Here is a 19,507-nt window from a genome sequence, read left to right as displayed (position 1 = left end):
ATACCCCACATATTAGGAGGGACCAACCCAAAATCTAGTCCAAAAGGAAAATGTTATTCAAATCGTACTAAGAAGGAGTTGGAGCACAATTAGGAAGGAGTTGGAGCACAATTGTGTTTCTAAACATGTCAGGTTTTTACTCTTTACTATTCCCCCAAATGAATTAAAAACATGAATATTTGCTGATGTTTGAACTTTGTTGTAATGGATACACTTTCTATGTTAAGCTTTCCACTAAAAATAAAAAAACAATTTGTAGTTAGAAAGAAATCTCATCTGTTCTAAGTTGTTTTACTAAACTGTACAATTCATGTTCAAAAAAATCTGACAATGTACATTAAAAAAAGAGGTGGTGCTTAGTACATTGTATAGCTTTATGGTAGGTTGCACCTTGGAAGTTTGACAAATTGTATTGGACGCTTACATTTAACACAGACATTATTTGAACCCCAAGTAAGGACAATACACAACAAAATCCCAAGAACATAGTTTCTATGCAAAGTCACATGGGAATCTGATTTAAGAGACTATTTTAATTTCTCTGACTTTTGTTATGATGGAGATTATTACATAACAAGCCAAAGCACATGAAAATTGCCAATAGTCTTCTCTCAGACATAAACAAAACAAACATGTTTTATTGGGGAAACATCAAACAACTGCCAAAGTAACACATCACTGTGGAGAAAACAGGATTCAACACTATCTACTTTATTCCCACCTACTGTGATATTATCAGTTTACCAAATACAGCTTACCTTTTTAGGAGTTCCCAATACTTGGCAAATTTTGAAGATTTCATCAACTTCACTTGTTCCTGGAAAAAGAGGTCGTAATGTATATAGTTCAGCCATTATGCTGCCAACGGCCCATATATCAATTGGAGAACTATAAACAGATGATCTCAGTAAAACCTCAGGTGCACGGTACCTGCAATGGAGAAGAGAAATGACTGAATGCATCTGTGTAGAGATACAAAAGGTGAGTGAAGCTTTTGTTCCATTATATACTTGCCATCTGGTGGAAACATAATCAGTATATGGAGGTTGGGATCGTAACTCTCTAGCCAAGCCAAAGTCAGCTATTTTAACAAGTTCTGGTCCCATACAAAGAAGGTTTTCAGGTTTCATATCCCGATGGAAGAACCCTGTAAAAATAATAATGCAACTGAGGACAAAAAGGCTACTGCCTAAAACAGGAAACTTGTTTTTAGATTCTCTCTCTTGAATAAGATTTAAAACAATCAAAACAGATTTGCTATATGTTTAATTCAGTTTTTAGAATTAAAGTTGAATTTAGAACTTTAGAGAAGTTCTAGAAATTTGCTAGCTTTAGAAATCTAGAACTCTAGAAAGTCTCTAGCTAAAATCTAGGACTACCAACCGACTAAACAACTTTACAGCACAATCCTATCTTGTGCTGGAACAGGCAGGCTAGGAGGCCTGCACTATATCCAACGCAAGAAACTCTTCCTCTTACCCCCAAGTAAGCCACTGCAGCCCCTATGGGTCTCCTCAGACTTGCGCCACTCCTGAAGTGGCACAAGTCTGAGGAGAGGAGAGCAGCTTGCATCTCATAACTGACAGGTTCCAGCCCCGCCTCCCGCTCTCCACCCCAGGACTGCCCTCTGCCCTTCCTCCCACCACCCTGGAACACCTCCGTCCAGCCTCCTCCCCACTCACCCCAGAGCCTGGCCAAGCTCAGCCAACACAAGACTCCCTCCCCATGGATTCAGCCTCCACAGGCTGGTGCGCATCGCGCACCGGCCCAGCCAATTCTCAAGTACCTTATGACACATTTGCAACCCTCCTGGGGTCTTGCACTGGCCCAAGAGCGAGGCAGAATTGCGCCCTTCGTTGCTTAATCTTCTGTCTTTTATTAGACTAGTCAATTACATTTACATTTAGATAAAATATAAATATAAACATACATAAATAAATTTTATATAAATAAAAGTTTAAATAAAACGTAACTAGCAAAACCTCAATATGTGTACCTTTTTAATTAATATTGAAGGAAGTGTATATTTATTAAACTACAAGTTGTTGCCAATCATAGGTAGTAGGAAAATCCATCTAATATTTTATTTTTCAGTTTTATTTTTTTTATAGTAACTTACCAGACCTAAAATAGCCGCTAAGAAGTACGCCTTTAACTGACAGCTTCAATTATTAAAATTTTAAATATTAAAATTAAATCACTGATTAATCCAACAATAAAGACTTGCAATCCTATTTAAACCATTTTTGAAAGTGGCAGTTTGATCCTGTAAAGCCATTTCAGCTGTGACAGAGTAACTAAGGTAGAGTGATTCTATTATATAGTGCTGGTGGAATGAAGTTTCTGGTTGTTATGGTTCATTCTGTCTTCTGAAAGAAAACCACAGCCACATATTTGTATTTAAATTATAGCTGCTTCTATAGGAAAATCTTAATTTTTTCCCAGGAAAGGTATATTTTGTTTTGAAATCAGGTGAGTATCTTCTGTTTTCAACATAAAATTCCTTTTAGCTGCAAGCTGCTTCTCTCCCATGTATTTTCAGTCAATGTTTTCAAAGATTATTAGTACTGTTTTCTAAAATTCTGATGTTTTTGACATAATACTGATACTAGGCTATAACTAGGCTGTTACACATATAACTTCCCTTTCTAGTAATTGTAGCGTGACTTCTTTACCAAGATAAACAAGAGCAGCAAGTGTAGCAACTTACCATGTTTATGGATGAAAGCTAGGCCTTGTAATATCTGATACATAATGTTCCTAATGACAGACTCAGGGAACAATTTATTTCTGTGAGGAAACAAATGAATAATGTCAACAGATTTCCATACAATTTAAATATTTGTATGCCTTGAAAGCAGAATTTTAAAATAAAAATCAAGGATATATTTATATCTTGATTTAAATCAATCCAACAGGTATTGAAGTGTTCATAATTATGCTCAACTTTCAGTTCTCTGACTCTTTTTCAATGCAAACAATTAATAACTACCATGATATTCTCTCAGATCACAGTAGGGAAACTATGATTCCACCCTTCCATATGCCCACGCTTTGAGGCATTCATGCATGAGCATAATATTTGAATAACACATATGTGCACTAAAATCTAACACGTGTAGGTCTAAATGGCACAACTTACATCCCAGACACAATTTGGAAATTGACTGGAAACTGATCTGGACCAACATGTACTGGATTTTACACTCTTCAAATTCACATGTGGCTGCCTAGCAGTTTGAGACAGGTCCAGCGAGTAGGCCAGAAAGATGCAACCTTGTTCCTCATTACCCAAAGGGAGAAGAATGTTTGAAATGGCCTGGGATTCTGATGACCAGAATAAATCATTTGAAAGCTGCTGGACTAACAAGAATATCCTAAACCTCAATTAACATTGTTGATAACACAGTGGATAAACACGATTAAGCCCATTACTTTGATATGCTATGCAAATTTTAAAAATTTATATGTCTTTGTAAAACATTTCTTTGTAAAACTTACTGTCTAGACACCAAAGTCAATGAACAGAGAACTATAAAAAAGCTCAAAATATTGGAAAAACTCGCAGACATACCTGTCTTTCATTAGCTGATAGAGATTTTCTTTCATGTACTCAAACACAAAATAAAGATGGTCATTTTCACGAATAACTTCTTTCAGCTTTATCACATTGGCATGATTGAGTTTCTTCAGAGACTACAATACATAACAGATTATCTTATCTTTGGTTCTAAAATTAATTCCTGAAAATATATAACTGTGCATAGAAATTGGTGGTAATAAACTGTCTGGCATGGTCCAGATGCAATTTGAACATGCAAAAGGCTAGGTCCAGCCTCCATATGAGAAATTACAGCCCAATCCTGAGCTGCCCGGGGCACCCAGGCTCAGCGGCCCTGCCGCCGAATCCAGCACCTCCCACAGTAGCACGGGAGGTGCCTCGGGAGAAGGGGATTTTCGTCCCCTTCTCCCAAGTAAGGTAAGCAGCCCCACAATGGGGCTACTGTAAGGAAAAGGTGTTCATGTAGGGCACGCAGCCCTACACGAGCGCCCTGGATCCTGCAAAGCAGAGCTCCACGGATCCTCCTCTCTCCCTCCCCCCGGCACGCCTCCCGCCCGTCCTCTCTCCGTCCCCTGCCGGGCTCCCCCTCCCTGGAAAGCCTCCTCCCCGCCCCTGTCCCGCCTACCGTGCTGCTGCTCCATGGTCCAAGTGACCGCTGAGCCGCGGGAGCTGGCCGCCCACCCAGCGCTGGGCTAGCACAGGCGGGGGCCCGGTAATGAGCCCCGCAAATGTGCCTTATGGCATGTTTGCGATTGTGCTCAGCAGCACGGAGTCGTGCCGCCAAGCACAGAATTGGGCTCTTAGTTTTGAGACAAATTGTGGAAGCTTTCTGCATCCAGTAACCAATGTCAGTAAACAAGCAAAAAATAAAATAAAATGCACTGTATATATTTTCACATTCCCTGTTTCATTCCTTTGCGGGAGCAGACATCCTCTTCTAAATGCATACAAATTTCACCTCCTCTGCTACACAGATTACAACACAGTTAAAGCTAATAGTCACTACAATTTTACCAAGGGCAAAGACCCTAAGTAATTACATGTACAGCCATCATAAAGCCTATGTGCCACGAGTGGTCCACAGGTGTGCCACAGGAATTTGGGGGAAGGTCATTTATTAATAGGGCCAATGGGAGATGTGAGCCCCCCACTGGCAGAATGGTGTGCCTTGTCAATTGTCAAAAATCTGGTGGTATGCCTTGATTATTTTAGTGCCTTCTAGTGTGCTGTGAGATGAAAAAGGTTGAAAATCACTGGGCTAGAGCAATGCTACAAGCTAATAAAGGGTGCACAGGGGAGACAGGAGGAAGTGAACAGACAAAGAAGGGGCGACATGCAGACAGAGAGAAACTAGAGAGAAAGAGAGAAAACCAGGACTCAGCAAAGACAGAGAGGGACACAGAGGAGATGGAGGATGAGGCAAGGAAAGCAGCTCCTTTGAGTGAAGCTCGCTCCTTTCTGCCCCTACAAGCAATCAGGTCCCATCACAGCCCCAGAAGGGCAGGCCTGCTCTCATGGGGTGAGGAGGAAAGGACTCCTCCCATGGTTACATATACACAACTACAGTAATAAAGCACCCACCTTGGCACAAGCTACAAACACAACTGTGAAAACCCTAGATCAGAAGCTAGTTTTCTTGAACGAACATTTTGACAATAAGGAGTGGAGCATTAGGGAGTGGAGCTCCAAATCAACAGAATGGCCTGCTAGCAATTCTTGTTGCCACACTGCCTTTGCAGTCTATTTGAACTGGCTTTTCAGGAGGACAGATTTTGAGTTTCAAGTTGCTGGCTTCTACTATTAAGCCATTTCTGCCCAACAGGGATCAAATGTGTACACCTGTGGACTGGGCAAAAATGGGTTAACTTCATAAGCAGTGCAGGCAGTCCCAGAACAAACTCATGAATCTCCTGGAAGGAACCGGATATCTTTTTTTGTCTTCTCTACACACTCAACAAAAGAATCCACCAGATAAACACAATTAGCATGCTGTGAGCTTTACCTTGACTTCTCTCAGATTCATACATTCATCCCAAGAGTAGAATTTTCTTTTCATTCTGAAATAAAAATCACAACAAACTCATGCTTTTTAAGTAAAACATGTGAGACATAAAACAAAAAATTGAGTAGACTACACTCAGCACTGAAATATTATTACCAAATATTATTACCAAAATAAAAGCTCCAATCTACAACAGAAAATATTAGGAATATATTTCTGAACTACAACCTTTGGCAACAGTTTTTGAAAAGTATGAGAAAAGGGCAAAATTCAGACCATAACAGTCTTTTTTCTTTTAGACAATCTGCTTACTTACAAGGAATATAACTTGCAGATGGTCCTAATGCTGCGGTTCAACTAGCTCTAAACAGCCCAACCATAAGGTGAGATGACATGGTCATTTAAGGTAGCCTAAATTTTGGGCATTATTACAGGAAGCAAAATGGAATTTAGCCTCAGGACACTGAGAATTAAGTTACTAGAGATACTTTTACTGCATCTTCATAAGCATGCAGTAAAGCTGGAAAGAACATTTAAGCATTAAAAAGCATGAAGCACATACCTTTTGATGGCCACAAGCTCTCCTGATTCATTGCTCTTCCCCATCAGCACACTACCATACGTTCCATCCCCAAGTTGTTTCATGGTTGTGTAACGATTCATTTTGTAAAAGCAGGTAGCCAAATCCTCAAAAACGTTGAAATTCTTTTCCAAGGATTTTCAGGATGTTGTTGTTACGTGAATGGGTAATCTGTCATAGTATTTGCTTAAGTCATCAGTCTTCTTTCCCTGTATTATAAGCACTCTATCCAGAAATAATGCAGTAGTGGAAGGAATGATGCTGCCATTCTTACAAGCATCCTTAAATAAAAAAAAATTTGTGTTGCTTTACATAGACAAGTTAACTACCACATTAATACCACGTAACATCACTGTGATTCTGCACTCCTCTAAACTAACACATCTTATAAACAGAACAGTTTAATACAAAGCAGATCTGAATTGGATTCATGCTGTACATACAGATTAGGAGAATACTGGCAAATAACTGATACACAAGGACAACTTTCTTGCAAAGTCGTGGAAATCTCCACCAGGGTATAAAAAAGTACACAAGGAACTAACTAGCAAAGTCCAGTGTAATGATACTGTAGATTCCAATTATGAATCATGGTTGTTAAATAATACATGTGTGAGAATTAATATGTCAGAGTGAAGTGCTATTTCAGGAATAAAGATACTTCAGGACATATGCAGTGCAATTTTAAGTATCCTAAGACACAAGGTTAACCAAGCTCAGTGGTGTTCATTCTTAGTTAAGCACTATGCCTGTAGCCTTACAGCCCAATCCTATGCATGTCTTCTCAGAGTAAGTCCCTTTAGAGTAAATGGGGCTTACTCCCAGGGAAGTGTGGTTAGGATTGGGCTGTTACTAAAATCATTGATCAAAGGGTTTTTTTTTTTCTCTCAGACCACTAAGGGCCCAATTCTATCCAACTTTCCAGCCCCGGTGCAGCCGCAATGCAGTACCAAGGTAAGAGAACAAATACACCCATACCCTAAGGAGGCCTCTGAGACTGCCTCCCCACCACAAGATTCAGTGCACGCCCTATTGGCACAGACGCACTGGAAAATTGGATAGGATTGGGCGCTAAGACACTAGCTATAATCCTGATAATTAAAGCCTCAGTTTTTATAAACAGGTTTTCTGGCTTTCATGGCAGTGAAGCAAATCCCCAAACATGATCGCACTGGACATGCAAGAATGCTTCTCAAGTTAGAGCACCATTAACAGCAAGTGATGAACTGAAAGCACAGGAAGAAAATATGCCAATCAGCTGCACCCTAAAACTACAAACAATTCTGCTAGAAAGGAATTAACTAGGCAGGAGAGGATGGAACCTAGAGCACAACAACACACACGTAATAGTCCTTTGGAGAAAGTGTGAAAAAGTGCAGAACACAATGTAGAACAGTAAAACAGTGGTGAAGCAAGATGCAGAAAAAAATCAGCCCTTCTGTTCTGCCTCCTCTCTCTCAATTAGGTTTTTTTATTATTATTCTTAAGGGCAACTAGATAGGCCCACAGAGTATTCTATGCAGGCCCACAGAGTATTCTGTGCAGGCTCACATCTTGAATCTTACGCAGAACTGGGATATCAGAATGAGATCTAAATCTCTTGGGAGAGCCCTGCTAGAGAAGGAGAAAAAAAAATCCTGTTGTAAACAACAGATTGTTCCTTATTGTAGAGGACATGCTGCCAATAATCTTCATGAAAGATTAGGGAGGATTAAAGGAGAGGACAAATAGAGGACAAGTTGCGATCACTCTAGGTTTCTTAATGTATTTGAACAGTTGCAGGAATAAACAGCTATGAATCAACACAATACAGAGTGGTTTTTGTAACTTGAAATCACAAGATACTTATCAAGCTATTATAACTTGTATGACCACTCTTTCAAATCAAACTCAGAGATAAGACAATTAGCAATAACACCATCAATTTACCATAAATTTGTAACAATAAATTAGCACCACAACAAAAACTGAGTGTGCAGGAACTCTGATGCATATGTACAGTATAAATTTATGCACATGTATAAATTTTTCTCAAAGGCTGATGCCTATGCTTTCCATACAACACACTCTATTAAATATCAAATTATTCAACAGCATTGATAAGTAGAATGCCATGCAAAAAATAAAAAATCTGACTGACTGGCTGAACTGGAACTCAAGTGGCTGCTGCTAACCAATGGATTGATAACACTGCCATTATAAAATCACATGCTAAAATGCCACCTATACAAACACACTATCCTACGTGTAATTCAAACTAGTAGTACTAACAAACCTGTAGAAGATGCTCATACAGTCCTCTAAGAGACACTGTGGATTCATTTGTCAAAGTGGTTATACCAAAGGAAGAAAACTAGCACACGGTTAGTTCAGGATGTGGATCCATGTACAATTACTCTCACTGTCTGATCCTATTCTCTATCTGTGCTGCCAGAACATGAGTTCTGTGTAGTTTGAGGCATCGTAAAATATGATGTGCTGTTGCACACTACTGGGCTGCTGATGCTAATACTGAATGGTACTGGTCACACAGCAGTGGCTCATCTGGTTCGCCAGATACTGGTAAGGTGGCATGGCAGTGGTTGGTTAGCAGGGAGAGCAAGTAACAGGGCAGAGGGGGGAGGATCAGGGCCACCTGAATGTGTATCAAGGCAAACAAGGAGAAGCTATTGGCGGCAAAGGCACCACCAATATCTTATGCCTCCTGCCTGGTTTTGCCACAACCCCATGAGATCTATTCAGACTTGGCCAGTTCAAGAGCTGGAGGAGATCAAAGTAGAAAAAAGGCATCAGGGGCTTACCTAGAGATTAGGGAATAAATGTTCACTTTTAAGAGGCCTCCTGATCACCACCACCACCATCCCACTATAGGATGAAGCACATGACTCCATGGTGCGGCTGCATCAGTGCAAGTGGCAAGGGATAGGACTGAGGTGGAAAGCAAGGATCATTATTTTAAACTGTACAGATGAATGCAAGTTTAAAATTAGAACATGGTTACCAAATCCTCAAGTCTACTTTAGAGACAGAAGTTTAGGAGCAAAAATAATATTTTAGTAGCAGGAATACAAAAGAGTAAAATAAGAAATGAGACAACTTGGGAAGAGAGTGTGTGCCCAATGCTATCCAACTTTTCGCTCCAGTGTAGCCACAGTGCAGCTCTGTGGTAAGGGAACACATGTTCCGATACCTTGAGAAGGCCTCAGTGACTGTCCCTCCACCATAGGATGCAGTGCACACCCCACTGGCACCACTGCACTAGCACTGGAAAATTGGATATGATTGGGCCCTGTACTGTTTTTGCCCAAAAATCTGGAATTCCAGAATCATTAGGCAGCCTGGGTAAGGAAACTCAGAGCCCAATCCTATTCGACTTTCCAGGGCTTTCCAGACTTTCCACATCCACAATGCGGCCCGAGATAAGTGAACAAACATTCCCTTACCTAGGAGAGGTCTCCATGGCTGCTTTCCCACTGCAGAATGTAGCACACAACCCATAGGCAAGGCTACATCCGCACTGAAAAGTTGTATAGGATTGGGTCCTAAATGGTCCCAAATGGCATTATTCAGGATAGCTACAGGACACTATGCCTAGTGCCACAATCTCTGCTGAGTAGGAAAACCTAAGAAAGCTGTAAACAAGACAGGAAATCATGTATTGTGAGATTTTGGAATCTATGACAAGGCGGTTTTTACAATAAAGCTCATGAACCTATTGATCACATCACAGATTTGTCCCTGAAAGGTATTCCATAAGATAGCAAGAAACAGGGCACAGTAATAGTAGCTTTTCTGGATTCTCCGAGGACTAGCAGACTAAATGGTGGTAGATAATGGCTGAAGCTGCACTGACAGTCCAACCCTATCCCCCACCACTCCAGAGCATTCAGCCACAGTTGTGGACCTGACCCCTGTGCCACCCCCCCAGAGGATACTTACCCAGTGTACAGAGCTTCACATGACATTCCCAAGCACTCCAAAAGCCTTCTGAGGCCTCCAAAGTGTCATTAAACAGCATTTCCAGTTTTCCAAAGAAAACCAGTACTGTTTATGGCTCTCCAGAGGTCTCAGAAGGCTTTCAGAATGCCCGACAATGTAGTGCAAGGCTTCACCTGCCCACAGAACGGCTCTGGAGGGCAGGTGGAGTTGCCAGTGGTGGCAGCAATGGTTTTACCAAAACAATTGTAGCAATTTATTATTATTTTGTTCTTTAATGGACAGAACTTTTAAGAGGTTACCCCTTCTCAGAAGGTTATGATTTAAAGAACCCAAGTAAAATTTTCCATATACATCAGAGAAATTAAATAATTTAATAAAATCAAAATGCAGGAGATCAGGGAACCTGTCTTCTTCAAATTAATATATGGACTAACAAACATTTTTCACAAGACTTTCAGAGAGGCAAGTCACATTCAATTCACATTCAAAATTCCTGCTCTCATTAGCAATCAGAAATAGATGGCATTTTGACAAGGGAAAAAAGAAAACATCAGCAGCACCTTGTAAAGAGGGCACCTTGCTTTATTTTATTTCCTTGTTTACTCTTACAGGACACATTGCTGGTGCTGCTAAATAATGAGAAATGGTAGCCAAGGTAGTAAAACAGACTTCTCACATTCATGTGAAAGGTACAGCCTTCATTTTACAACTAAAGAACATTGTCCAGATTTCATCTTGGCATTTGTTTAGCAGACATCATGCTCATAGTTTAGAGAAGGCACTTCCCCCACCTTCTTACATTTTTGATCAGCACATCTACAAATCATAAGCTCAAAATTCTTCAACTATTTTTCTCACAGTCAAAGCTTAACCATTTTTATCTGAAAATATATCTCACTAGTTTCAATGAAAGGTACTTCTCAGAAACAAAAATTACTCCTACCTAAGTCCACAGAAATCAACATAGGTTGTCTCTGCATCTGATTAGGTTCCAAGTATGTGTAGGATTCACAGCCATAGTCTGAACTGTCTTTGATAAGTGGAAATTTTAGATTTCTGAATCTTTAGTAAAAATATTATATTAAAATGCAGAAATATTTTTTCCTAAAAATTATTTTTTAACAACTTCTACCTGATTGTGGCTTGTTTAGTTTTGATCACACTATCTAAGAGAAGAACACCCCTTCCATCATGTCATCTATCATTCCCACACTACCAATCATACTAATGCCAAAGTCTACAAACTGACAGAAGAATATATTATTTTGTATAGCAGGAAATGGGAAAAATCAGCAATCCTTTCAAGAGAACAGAATCTTTTTTGTCAGACTGAATGTGGCTTTTCCAAAGCTCACACACAGGTAAATGTTCAAAATCAAAACTGGGGGGGGGGGAGTAGTGTTCTAATGAATTTATTACTTTGGAACTCCTGAAAATACATCTCATCAGGAGAAACAATTCCTATTCTTAGGGTTCAATCCTAACCAACATTCTAGTGCCAATGCAGCAGTGCCAATGAGTGTGTGCTGCATCCTGAGGTGGGGGACATTTATTCCCTTACCTCAGGGCTGCATTTCGGCCTCATCTGTACTGAAAAGTTGGATAGGACTGGGCCCTTAATTTGTAATATTTCAATCACAAATTTAGGACCAAATTCTATCCAACTTTACAGCCCTGGTGTAGCTATGCCAATGGAGTGTGTGCTGCATCCTCTGGTGGGAGGGTAAGTTATGGAGGCCTCCACAAGGTAAGCCTGGGCTGCATTGCAGCTGCACTGGGGCTGGAAAGTTGGACAGGATTGGGCCCTCAAGCACGTGCTTAAGTATTTCCTTCTGATGTGGAATAACTTGAATAGTTATTCATTTTTCCAGGCTGTCTTAAGGCTGCAGCTCCAGACACATCAAACGCTATTTTATCCACATTGGCTGGGGGAGCTAAGCCCTGCGAGATGCAAATACGTACCAAACCTGCAACTTTGAAAATAAATCCCTTTTCTCTCAGTGGGCTGCTAGTGCCTACACATGTGCTACTCAGAAGTACATCCCACTGAGTTCAATGGGACTTACTCCCAGGTAAGTGTGTATAAGATTACAGCCTGAGAGCCCCATCCTATGCATGTCTACTCAGAAGTAAGTCCCATTATAATCAATAGGCTTACTCCCATGGAAGTGTGTATAGGATTGCAGCCTGAGAGCCGAATCCTATGCACGTCTGCCCAGAAGTAAGTCCCATTAAAGTCAATGGGGCTGGAGAGCCGAATCCTAGCCACGTCTACTCAGAAGTAAGTCCCATTAGAGTCAACGGGGCTTACTCCCAGGGAAGTGTGGATAGGATGGTAGCCTGAGGCTGCCTCCAATGCACACTTACCCAGGAGTAAGCCCCACCGACTGTAATGGGACTTACTTCCGAGTAGACGTGCCTAGGCTGGGGCTCAGTTCTACGAGCTTCCCTGAAGCAGAAGGTCCTGGGCAGGCTTCGGGCCGTCACTCTGGAGCCCGGTGGTCAAGGACTCTGGACCCCCCCCCCCCGCACTCACTGCGGATCCCCAGGCCGCCTGTGGTGGTGCCAGGGCCTCCCCCGCCGGGACCGCCTTCCTCTGTCGGCTCCCTCATCCCAACCTCCGAACGGCCGCGGCAACTCCTTCCACTCTGCGCGACCCGGGCTCTGCGCCGGCAGCGACTCGTCACCTAGGCAACCACGTCCTTAGCGAATCACCAGGCCGCCTGCGGAGCGCGTGCACGCGGCGCGAGTTGGGCGCACGCGAGGAGGGGGGCGGGATTCGGAGGAGGAGGTGGCGCACGCGCCCCCGAAGGTGCTGCGAGGGGGGAGGGAGGGCGTGCTCGCGTCCGTTCTAAGTGCCGATTGGCTGTTTCAGTAACACCCCCGCCCGCCCGCGTTCTGTACGTCCGAATGTTCGGGGGACAGGCGGTGCGCGAGGGCGGAGCACGTTCGCCTGCAGAGCTCAATTCTGTGCACACTTTCCTGGGAGTAAGCCCTGTTGAATGCAATGGGACTTACTTCTGAGAAGGCGAGCACAGGATTGTGCTTTCAGGCGGAAGAGGGAGGGAAGGACCGAAGAAGAGCCCTGCTGGGTCAGGCCCAAGGCCCATCTGGTCCATCTTCTTGCAGAGCAAGACTGGGGGTGCTGCGCTGAGCGGCAATTTTGGTGGACAACATGAGCCGGTCCTGGGATGGGGGGGGGGTCCCAGGTGCATGCAGTTCTGGGCCCTATCGGCAGAAGTACAGGTGTGTGCCACTCAAGACACCTTCTCCTAAGCCTGTTGTTATGCGACTAGGTCATTAAGTGAACATTCAATCCATCTGTTGCCTCTGCTGTGTAAGCAGACACTCCCTGCCAGACACTAGCAGGCTGCACCTGCTACTGGAGATAGATTGCCTCTTTGCATTAAGAGCCTCTCTGTTGTGCAAACAGACCCTCTGCTGCAGGTTATGGGAGACCTGACTGCCTCATTAAGAGCATCTTTATTGTGCTGTGACCACGTCATATATGCGGTCCGTCATTAAGCGGTTGGTTGTTAAGCGGTGTGCATCTGGACTGAGATTGGAAGAAACAATAGGACTGCTTTGGTCAGACCCCACCTGGAATAGCTGCCCTGAATGCTCCCTTGGGAGATAAAGCAGGATATAAACTTGTAAATAAATAAAAGTAAGTAGTGTGTCCCGTTCTGAGCACTGCAGTTGAAGAAGGCTACTGACAAACTGGACAGGTCTAGAAGAGAGTGGCAGGTTGAAGGAGTTGGAAGTGTTCACTTTGGAGATGACCCAGGGCCCGATCCTATCCAACTTTTCAGCGCCAATGCAGCCACAATGCAGCCCCAAGGTAAGGGAATAAATGTTCCCATCGCTTGGGGAGGTCTCCGTGACAGTACCCCCACAGCAGGATGCAGTGTGCACCCCATTGGCATGGCTGCCTAAGTGCTGGAAAGTTAGATAGGATTGGGCCCCCAGTTGAGAGCAGACCAGGTATCTGTAAACATCTGAGGGACTGTGTGGGAGCAGGTTTGTTTTGGGCTTGTTTCAGAGGATCAGAGCAGGACAAATGGATGTAAATTGCCACAACAGAGATTTTGACTTAAACAGGAAGAACATTCTGATGGTACAAAACTGTTCGGCAGTGGAACAGTCTGCCTGGGAGATGGCAGACTCTTCATCACTGAAGGTCTCTAAGCATGTGCTGGATAGCCATCTGATCAAAGACACTGACAGCCTGCTTTGGCAGGGGGCTGAACCCAGTAATCTTGTAGGTATTCGTATTGGTCTTATTACAGTAGCGTCGCGCGGGGGGTGACGCGCACTTGGGGTGGCTGACACGCTAAAATCGTGGTGGTTAGGGGTAACCTCATCATATTATATACCATTGGATGCAGAATTTCGAGCGGAACACAATGCAAAAAACCAGAGTGGAAATATCTCCTTTCTATCAAAAGTTATGGCCAAAGAACTGGAGAACAAAAATGCATGGATCCCTATGGAAAGTGAAAGTGAGCCGTATCGTGTTTACTCGTGAGTAAACGAACTTGCCTTAGTCCATCGGAAAGCGCAGGCTGAGACGAATCCAATGACACCAGAATGGTCCTGATCCAATGGATGCAGCCCCCAAAAACACCTGAGAAGGAAGTCCCTCCCTCCAAGCAGGTGAATGTATTGAGCCCTATGGAAAGCAAAACTAAGTCTCACAGTTACGTTTACTCGCGAGTAAGCAAACATGCCTTGGCTGTTGTGGAAGATCAGGTGAAGGAGAGTGCAAGTCTGCCAGAATGGTCCTGATCCTATGCACCTGCTGTTAAACAAGTGCTCCAGAAGGCAGCCTTCCCTGCCCCCCACCAAAAAGGATTAAAACAGAGGCTTCAGCTGATAAGATGAACTTTTTTGAGACCTGCAAAGCCAGGTGGATCCTGACAGTGATCTGGTTTAAACAGAAGTTCTTAAATTGAACTGGGCACTGGGTAGGGCTGAAAACCTTACTGATTTGGGGGGACGGGGACATTGCAGGCAGACTACAGAGGAAATTTACTTGGTGGAACAGGGCTGGCTTCTGCTTATTTAATTATTTGTTTTACTTTAATTATTTATACTTATTTATTTTAATTTGCCTGATGATATCACATCCACCATGACATCACTTCTGGTGGGTCTTGGACAGATTGTCATTCTAAAAAGTGGGTCCCAGTGCTAAAAGTTTGAGAACTGCTGCAATAAGGTGTTAGTAAGTTGAGACCCGGGGGAGAGGGTGACACCACTAGTGACCAAAATCACTAAAATCACATTTTGAAGGAATAATATTATTGTGTTATATATCAATCAATGTGTAACTTCTTGCAGAATGCAATGAAACAAACCAAATTGACATATCTATGTTCTGTCAAAAGGTACAGCCAAAAAACCAGTGGGGGTGGGGCGATGGTACAGCACCATGCCCACCACGTGGGTTGTTGCCCTGCCCACTGCATGGGGGGTGATGCGCTGGCATCCTGCACCACGTGACACGAACCCTAGTGACACCACTGGTCTTATAGGCTTTGTACACCCCAGTCTTATGCAGATCTACTCAGAAGTAAGTCCCATTATAGTCAGTGGGGCTTACTCCCAATAAAGTGTGGGATTGGGCTGTCATTCTATGATTCTGTTGTTGGTGAGCTCAGCTGCCTAGTGATCCCCAAGGTACTCAGAAATAGTTGCACAACAGTCACTGAAGGCTCAGATAGCGTCAGTGATTATGCCCTGAGCATGCTCAGACAAAAGATAACAGAATCATGAAGTGCTTTGCTGGGCATCCTAACCATTTCTCATTTTAGTAATGGATGGATGATGTGGCCACAGTGTCTGAGTCAACAGGGATGTATTTCTCCATCAACCTGCAGGTCTGGATCCATCCACCAGGGCTACGAAAGTTATCCTAGACCTAGTCCCATAACCAGACTGGAACATTAAAACTGTGAAGGAATGATTTTTTCATTTTGATGTTCCTGAACTTGGTCTGCTATCTGAATCCTATTGCACAATCTTGTTTCAATCTTTTATTCACTCTTATTCACCTGACACATGACATCAAATATATTGATATATGAGGGCAATCATACAAATTCAGTATTCATGGGGGGGGGGGGAATTGAGGCTGGAGTTCTGGAAGACAGGCATGTTTATGTTCCAAAAATGTGAAAATTAGTATTGGGGCATGAGTGAAAAGGAAATAAGTTTTAGAATATAGCGGGTACTAATACAGACAAGTGTGTCTTAGCAGTTATATTACTGGTATGACTTAGCAGTTATATTACTGAGAAGCAAAAGGACAGAAACATTATTTCAACATGCAGTACAAACCAACAGCAATAAAGATTAAAATTAAGGCTGCCGTTCTAACCACAACAAAGTCAGGGCCCAATCCTATCCATCTTACCAGCACCAATGCAGCTGCAATGCAGCCTGGAGGTAAGAGAACATTTGCTCCCTTACCTTGAGGAGGCCTCTGTGACTGCCACCCCACCAAAGAATGCAGCGCACACCCCATTGGCACTGCTGCACCAGCCCTGGGAAGTTGGATAGGATTGTTCCCTCAGTGGGCTTTACTTTCCAGTAAATTTTGCTTATTTATTTGAGTTTAGATGCCCTCTTTCCATAAAAAGTTTAAAACCTCATGGGACAGTGCTACATGATGCAATCCTATATGACTTGAGAGAAATCCATTTTAAACTCAGTGGAACTTACTAGTTAAATTCTTACTCAGTTGTTATTTCTTAAATTCTTCCTTGATGGAACTTGCATAGGCTTGGGTTACAGGAGTCTGTTGGCAGTTGCTGTTTAGGACAGATTAGGAATGAGAATTCACTTAAATTACTCCTTTTGTTGTGTCCATCTGTTAAACTGATTGACTACCATCCTCTAGATTTAGACTTGTGTTGATAGATAAATTGATTCCATAGCAAGTCATCTGAGTGGAAAATAAAGGTAACACAGTACATTTTCTGGAATCCAAAGGATAAACTGTTGAAAACATCAGAGATCTTCCCACGTAAAAACAATTTCAAAAGAAGTGTTAAAATTAGTGTCAAGATCGTAATTAGGCATGAAATACAACTCTTGTTTTTACGTTACCACCAAACTTTGGTAACTATTTACAGGACAACTTATAAGGGAATAAAAAAGATTAAAAATTCATTATTTGTAATTCAATTGATTCAATATTTAATTAGCAATTTGTTTATTAACAACAAACTACAATACCCTGGCATTGAGATCTCTATCAGGAATGAATGTATCGGCAGCTTTATCCTTTTGATCAAAAACAGCATGCTCTTTGTTAACAAGATAAGAATTTTTAGGAAACATATTTTGCTGCTCTGCGCCACTGGTTCTTATACACATTCACTTGTTTGATTCCAGGAAATGTCTGTTTGCTTATACTTCAACTCCTTAAGATAAATTAAGTTATTGTATTCCAATATTGTTTTGGTACTGCCGGTGAAACTGCTGCTTCATCCTTACCAGTACCATCAAACAAAACTTTCTGATAAAGAACTGGCAAGAAAATTGAAAGATGCAATTCCTTGACTTCACTGGAGAAATGATAGTCTTGTCCTTAACACATTTAAAAATCAAATGAAATATTAAGGTATATTTAGTATGGGATAAAACATCTTTATTGCAGATTAGGATCATCCATAAAATAATATTTTTAAGGCCTTTTTAACACGCCTACATTCTTGTAAGATTTTAATCGTCTGTTTTGTCCCAGCTTCACTGTCATCTCCACCATACCTTCAGGTATGACATACTTTACGAATGGTCCCATTGTAGGTCAAAATTATATTCATCTTCCTTGTGTAGCAAATATACATGTGTTTGCTATATGTACATAGGAAAAAATGACCAGTTAGGCTACCCTATTTATATATGTAGAAGTGAATTTTAAAATGTATACCCATTTATCCCCTTTTTGAGGCCTTCCAGCATAATTGATAATTGAAAACTATCCTTTGAGCTTTATGTATAAACCATGTGCTGTGGTTTTAGTGGTACAGTACTTAGCATGAAAGTGATACAGTAATGCTTAGTTATTGATTGGACTTCCACCATTGCTATTTTTTTTTGTTAAAGGATATATTTGATCCTTTAACAAAAAAATAGTATCACAGAATAGTATCTTCTGTTGCTGCTTTTATGTTGTTTTTTTAATTGGTTCCATTAGCATTTTTCATTGTTTGTAATGGTTTTATGCATGATTTTATTATATTATTTTATTCTTATGTTGTACACTGCTTTGAGCATAAGAAAGGCAGTATATACATCTTTTTAATAAATAAATAGATCTACAAGACAGAAAATGGCTAATGCGTTTATTCTTCCATAAAAGAAACATTAGGCAATAGTCCTTTAAAAAGTTTAGCATTAAAAATAATGACTCGGAGTACTAGGTAGGCAAATTTGAGCAGAGGCATTCATGTTTGCTTACACATGTTTCTTGCACATGTCTTTGTATGCTTCATGGGCCACACTGTCATTATCAGCTTTCTTTCTTTGTCACTGGTTCTCAAGTTTCACAGGTGAAAGGTGAGCTTGACCTTCAAAAATGTCTCTTGTTTATATGAAAAGGCAGCATTTCCCAAAACATTGGGCAAACAATTTGTGCTGATCAATTAGCACTTCATTTTGCCCTATAGACATAACAGCAGTGAGCTTTGCTCTTGCTGTGAACCAGGAAAGGAAAGGACAGATAAGAGGCAAGAGGTAAAAGATCCATGAAGAGCAACAAAGTTTGCCTTTTCACAAAAAGAACTGAAAACAAGAACATCCTGATGCACCTGCTCCCTTACTCATTTTACATTTTAGCATGTCTTCCCTACCAGGTAGTACACTTTGTGGCTCCAGTTCTCACTGAATAGATCTTTTTAAAAATCAAAATCAGGTTGCACCCCAAATGACCTATTTGTAATTTGGAAATAATTGTAACTTTATTAAATTATATATTTAGCATGGGTTAAATAACTTATTTGATTACTAAAGCATGTTTTTAGTTTAATCGTCATGGGAAAAGCCATGTGGATTCCTTCAGTAAAATGTTCAGAACTGCTGAACTATAATTACTTGGCTTACCTCTGTAAAAGCCTAAACACTGCTACATCCTACAAAAAGGTACCATTTCAGCTTTCACTGTGTGGGTGGGGTGGAGTAGGAGAACAATTCTGCCATGGTTCAGAGGCCTAATATATTCACAATTAAGGTTACAATCCTTACTTACAACACTTACTATGAAGTACAGTCCATTGAATTAAATGGGATAGGAAGTAAATGCCACTGAGTTCATTGAGTCATACTCTCTAACAACTGCTTTGAATATCCACTGCTATTTTTGCAATGTGCAGAGCTTTTATCTTAGCAAGACAAACTGCAGTTTCAGTTCAGTCTT

The 19,507-nt window shown here is 41.5% G+C and overlaps 1 protein-coding gene across 3 annotated transcripts in view; it reads right to left on the bottom strand.

Annotated features, from left to right (window-relative positions):
• The window catches only part of MAK (male germ cell associated kinase), a 47,927-nt gene extending 35,115 nt beyond the window's left edge, over positions 1-12,812 (bottom strand). For all 3 annotated transcript variants that reach the window (XM_066623960.1, XM_066623961.1, XM_066623962.1), the window contains exons 1-7: positions 12,620-12,812; positions 6,127-6,425; positions 5,565-5,619; positions 3,575-3,696; positions 2,711-2,790; positions 1,015-1,147; positions 759-930 (exon numbers count right to left, since the gene is read on the bottom strand). In XM_066623960.1, coding sequence (XP_066480057.1) covers positions 759-930; positions 1,015-1,147; positions 2,711-2,790; positions 3,575-3,696; positions 5,565-5,619; positions 6,127-6,227 — 663 coding nt within the window. In that variant the 5' untranslated portion in view covers positions 6,228-6,425; positions 12,620-12,812. The remainder of the gene's footprint in view (positions 1-758; positions 931-1,014; positions 1,148-2,710; positions 2,791-3,574; positions 3,697-5,564; positions 5,620-6,126; positions 6,426-12,619) is intronic.
• Positions 12,813-19,507: the final 6,695 nt, after the last annotated feature.

Source organism: Tiliqua scincoides, chromosome 4 (assembly GCF_035046505.1).
Source record: "Tiliqua scincoides isolate rTilSci1 chromosome 4, rTilSci1.hap2, whole genome shotgun sequence".
Classification (NCBI taxonomy): domain Eukaryota; kingdom Metazoa; phylum Chordata; class Lepidosauria; order Squamata; family Scincidae; genus Tiliqua; species Tiliqua scincoides.
Note: the sequence above shows the minus strand (reverse complement) of the source record. Positions and strands in the feature narration are given on the sequence as shown.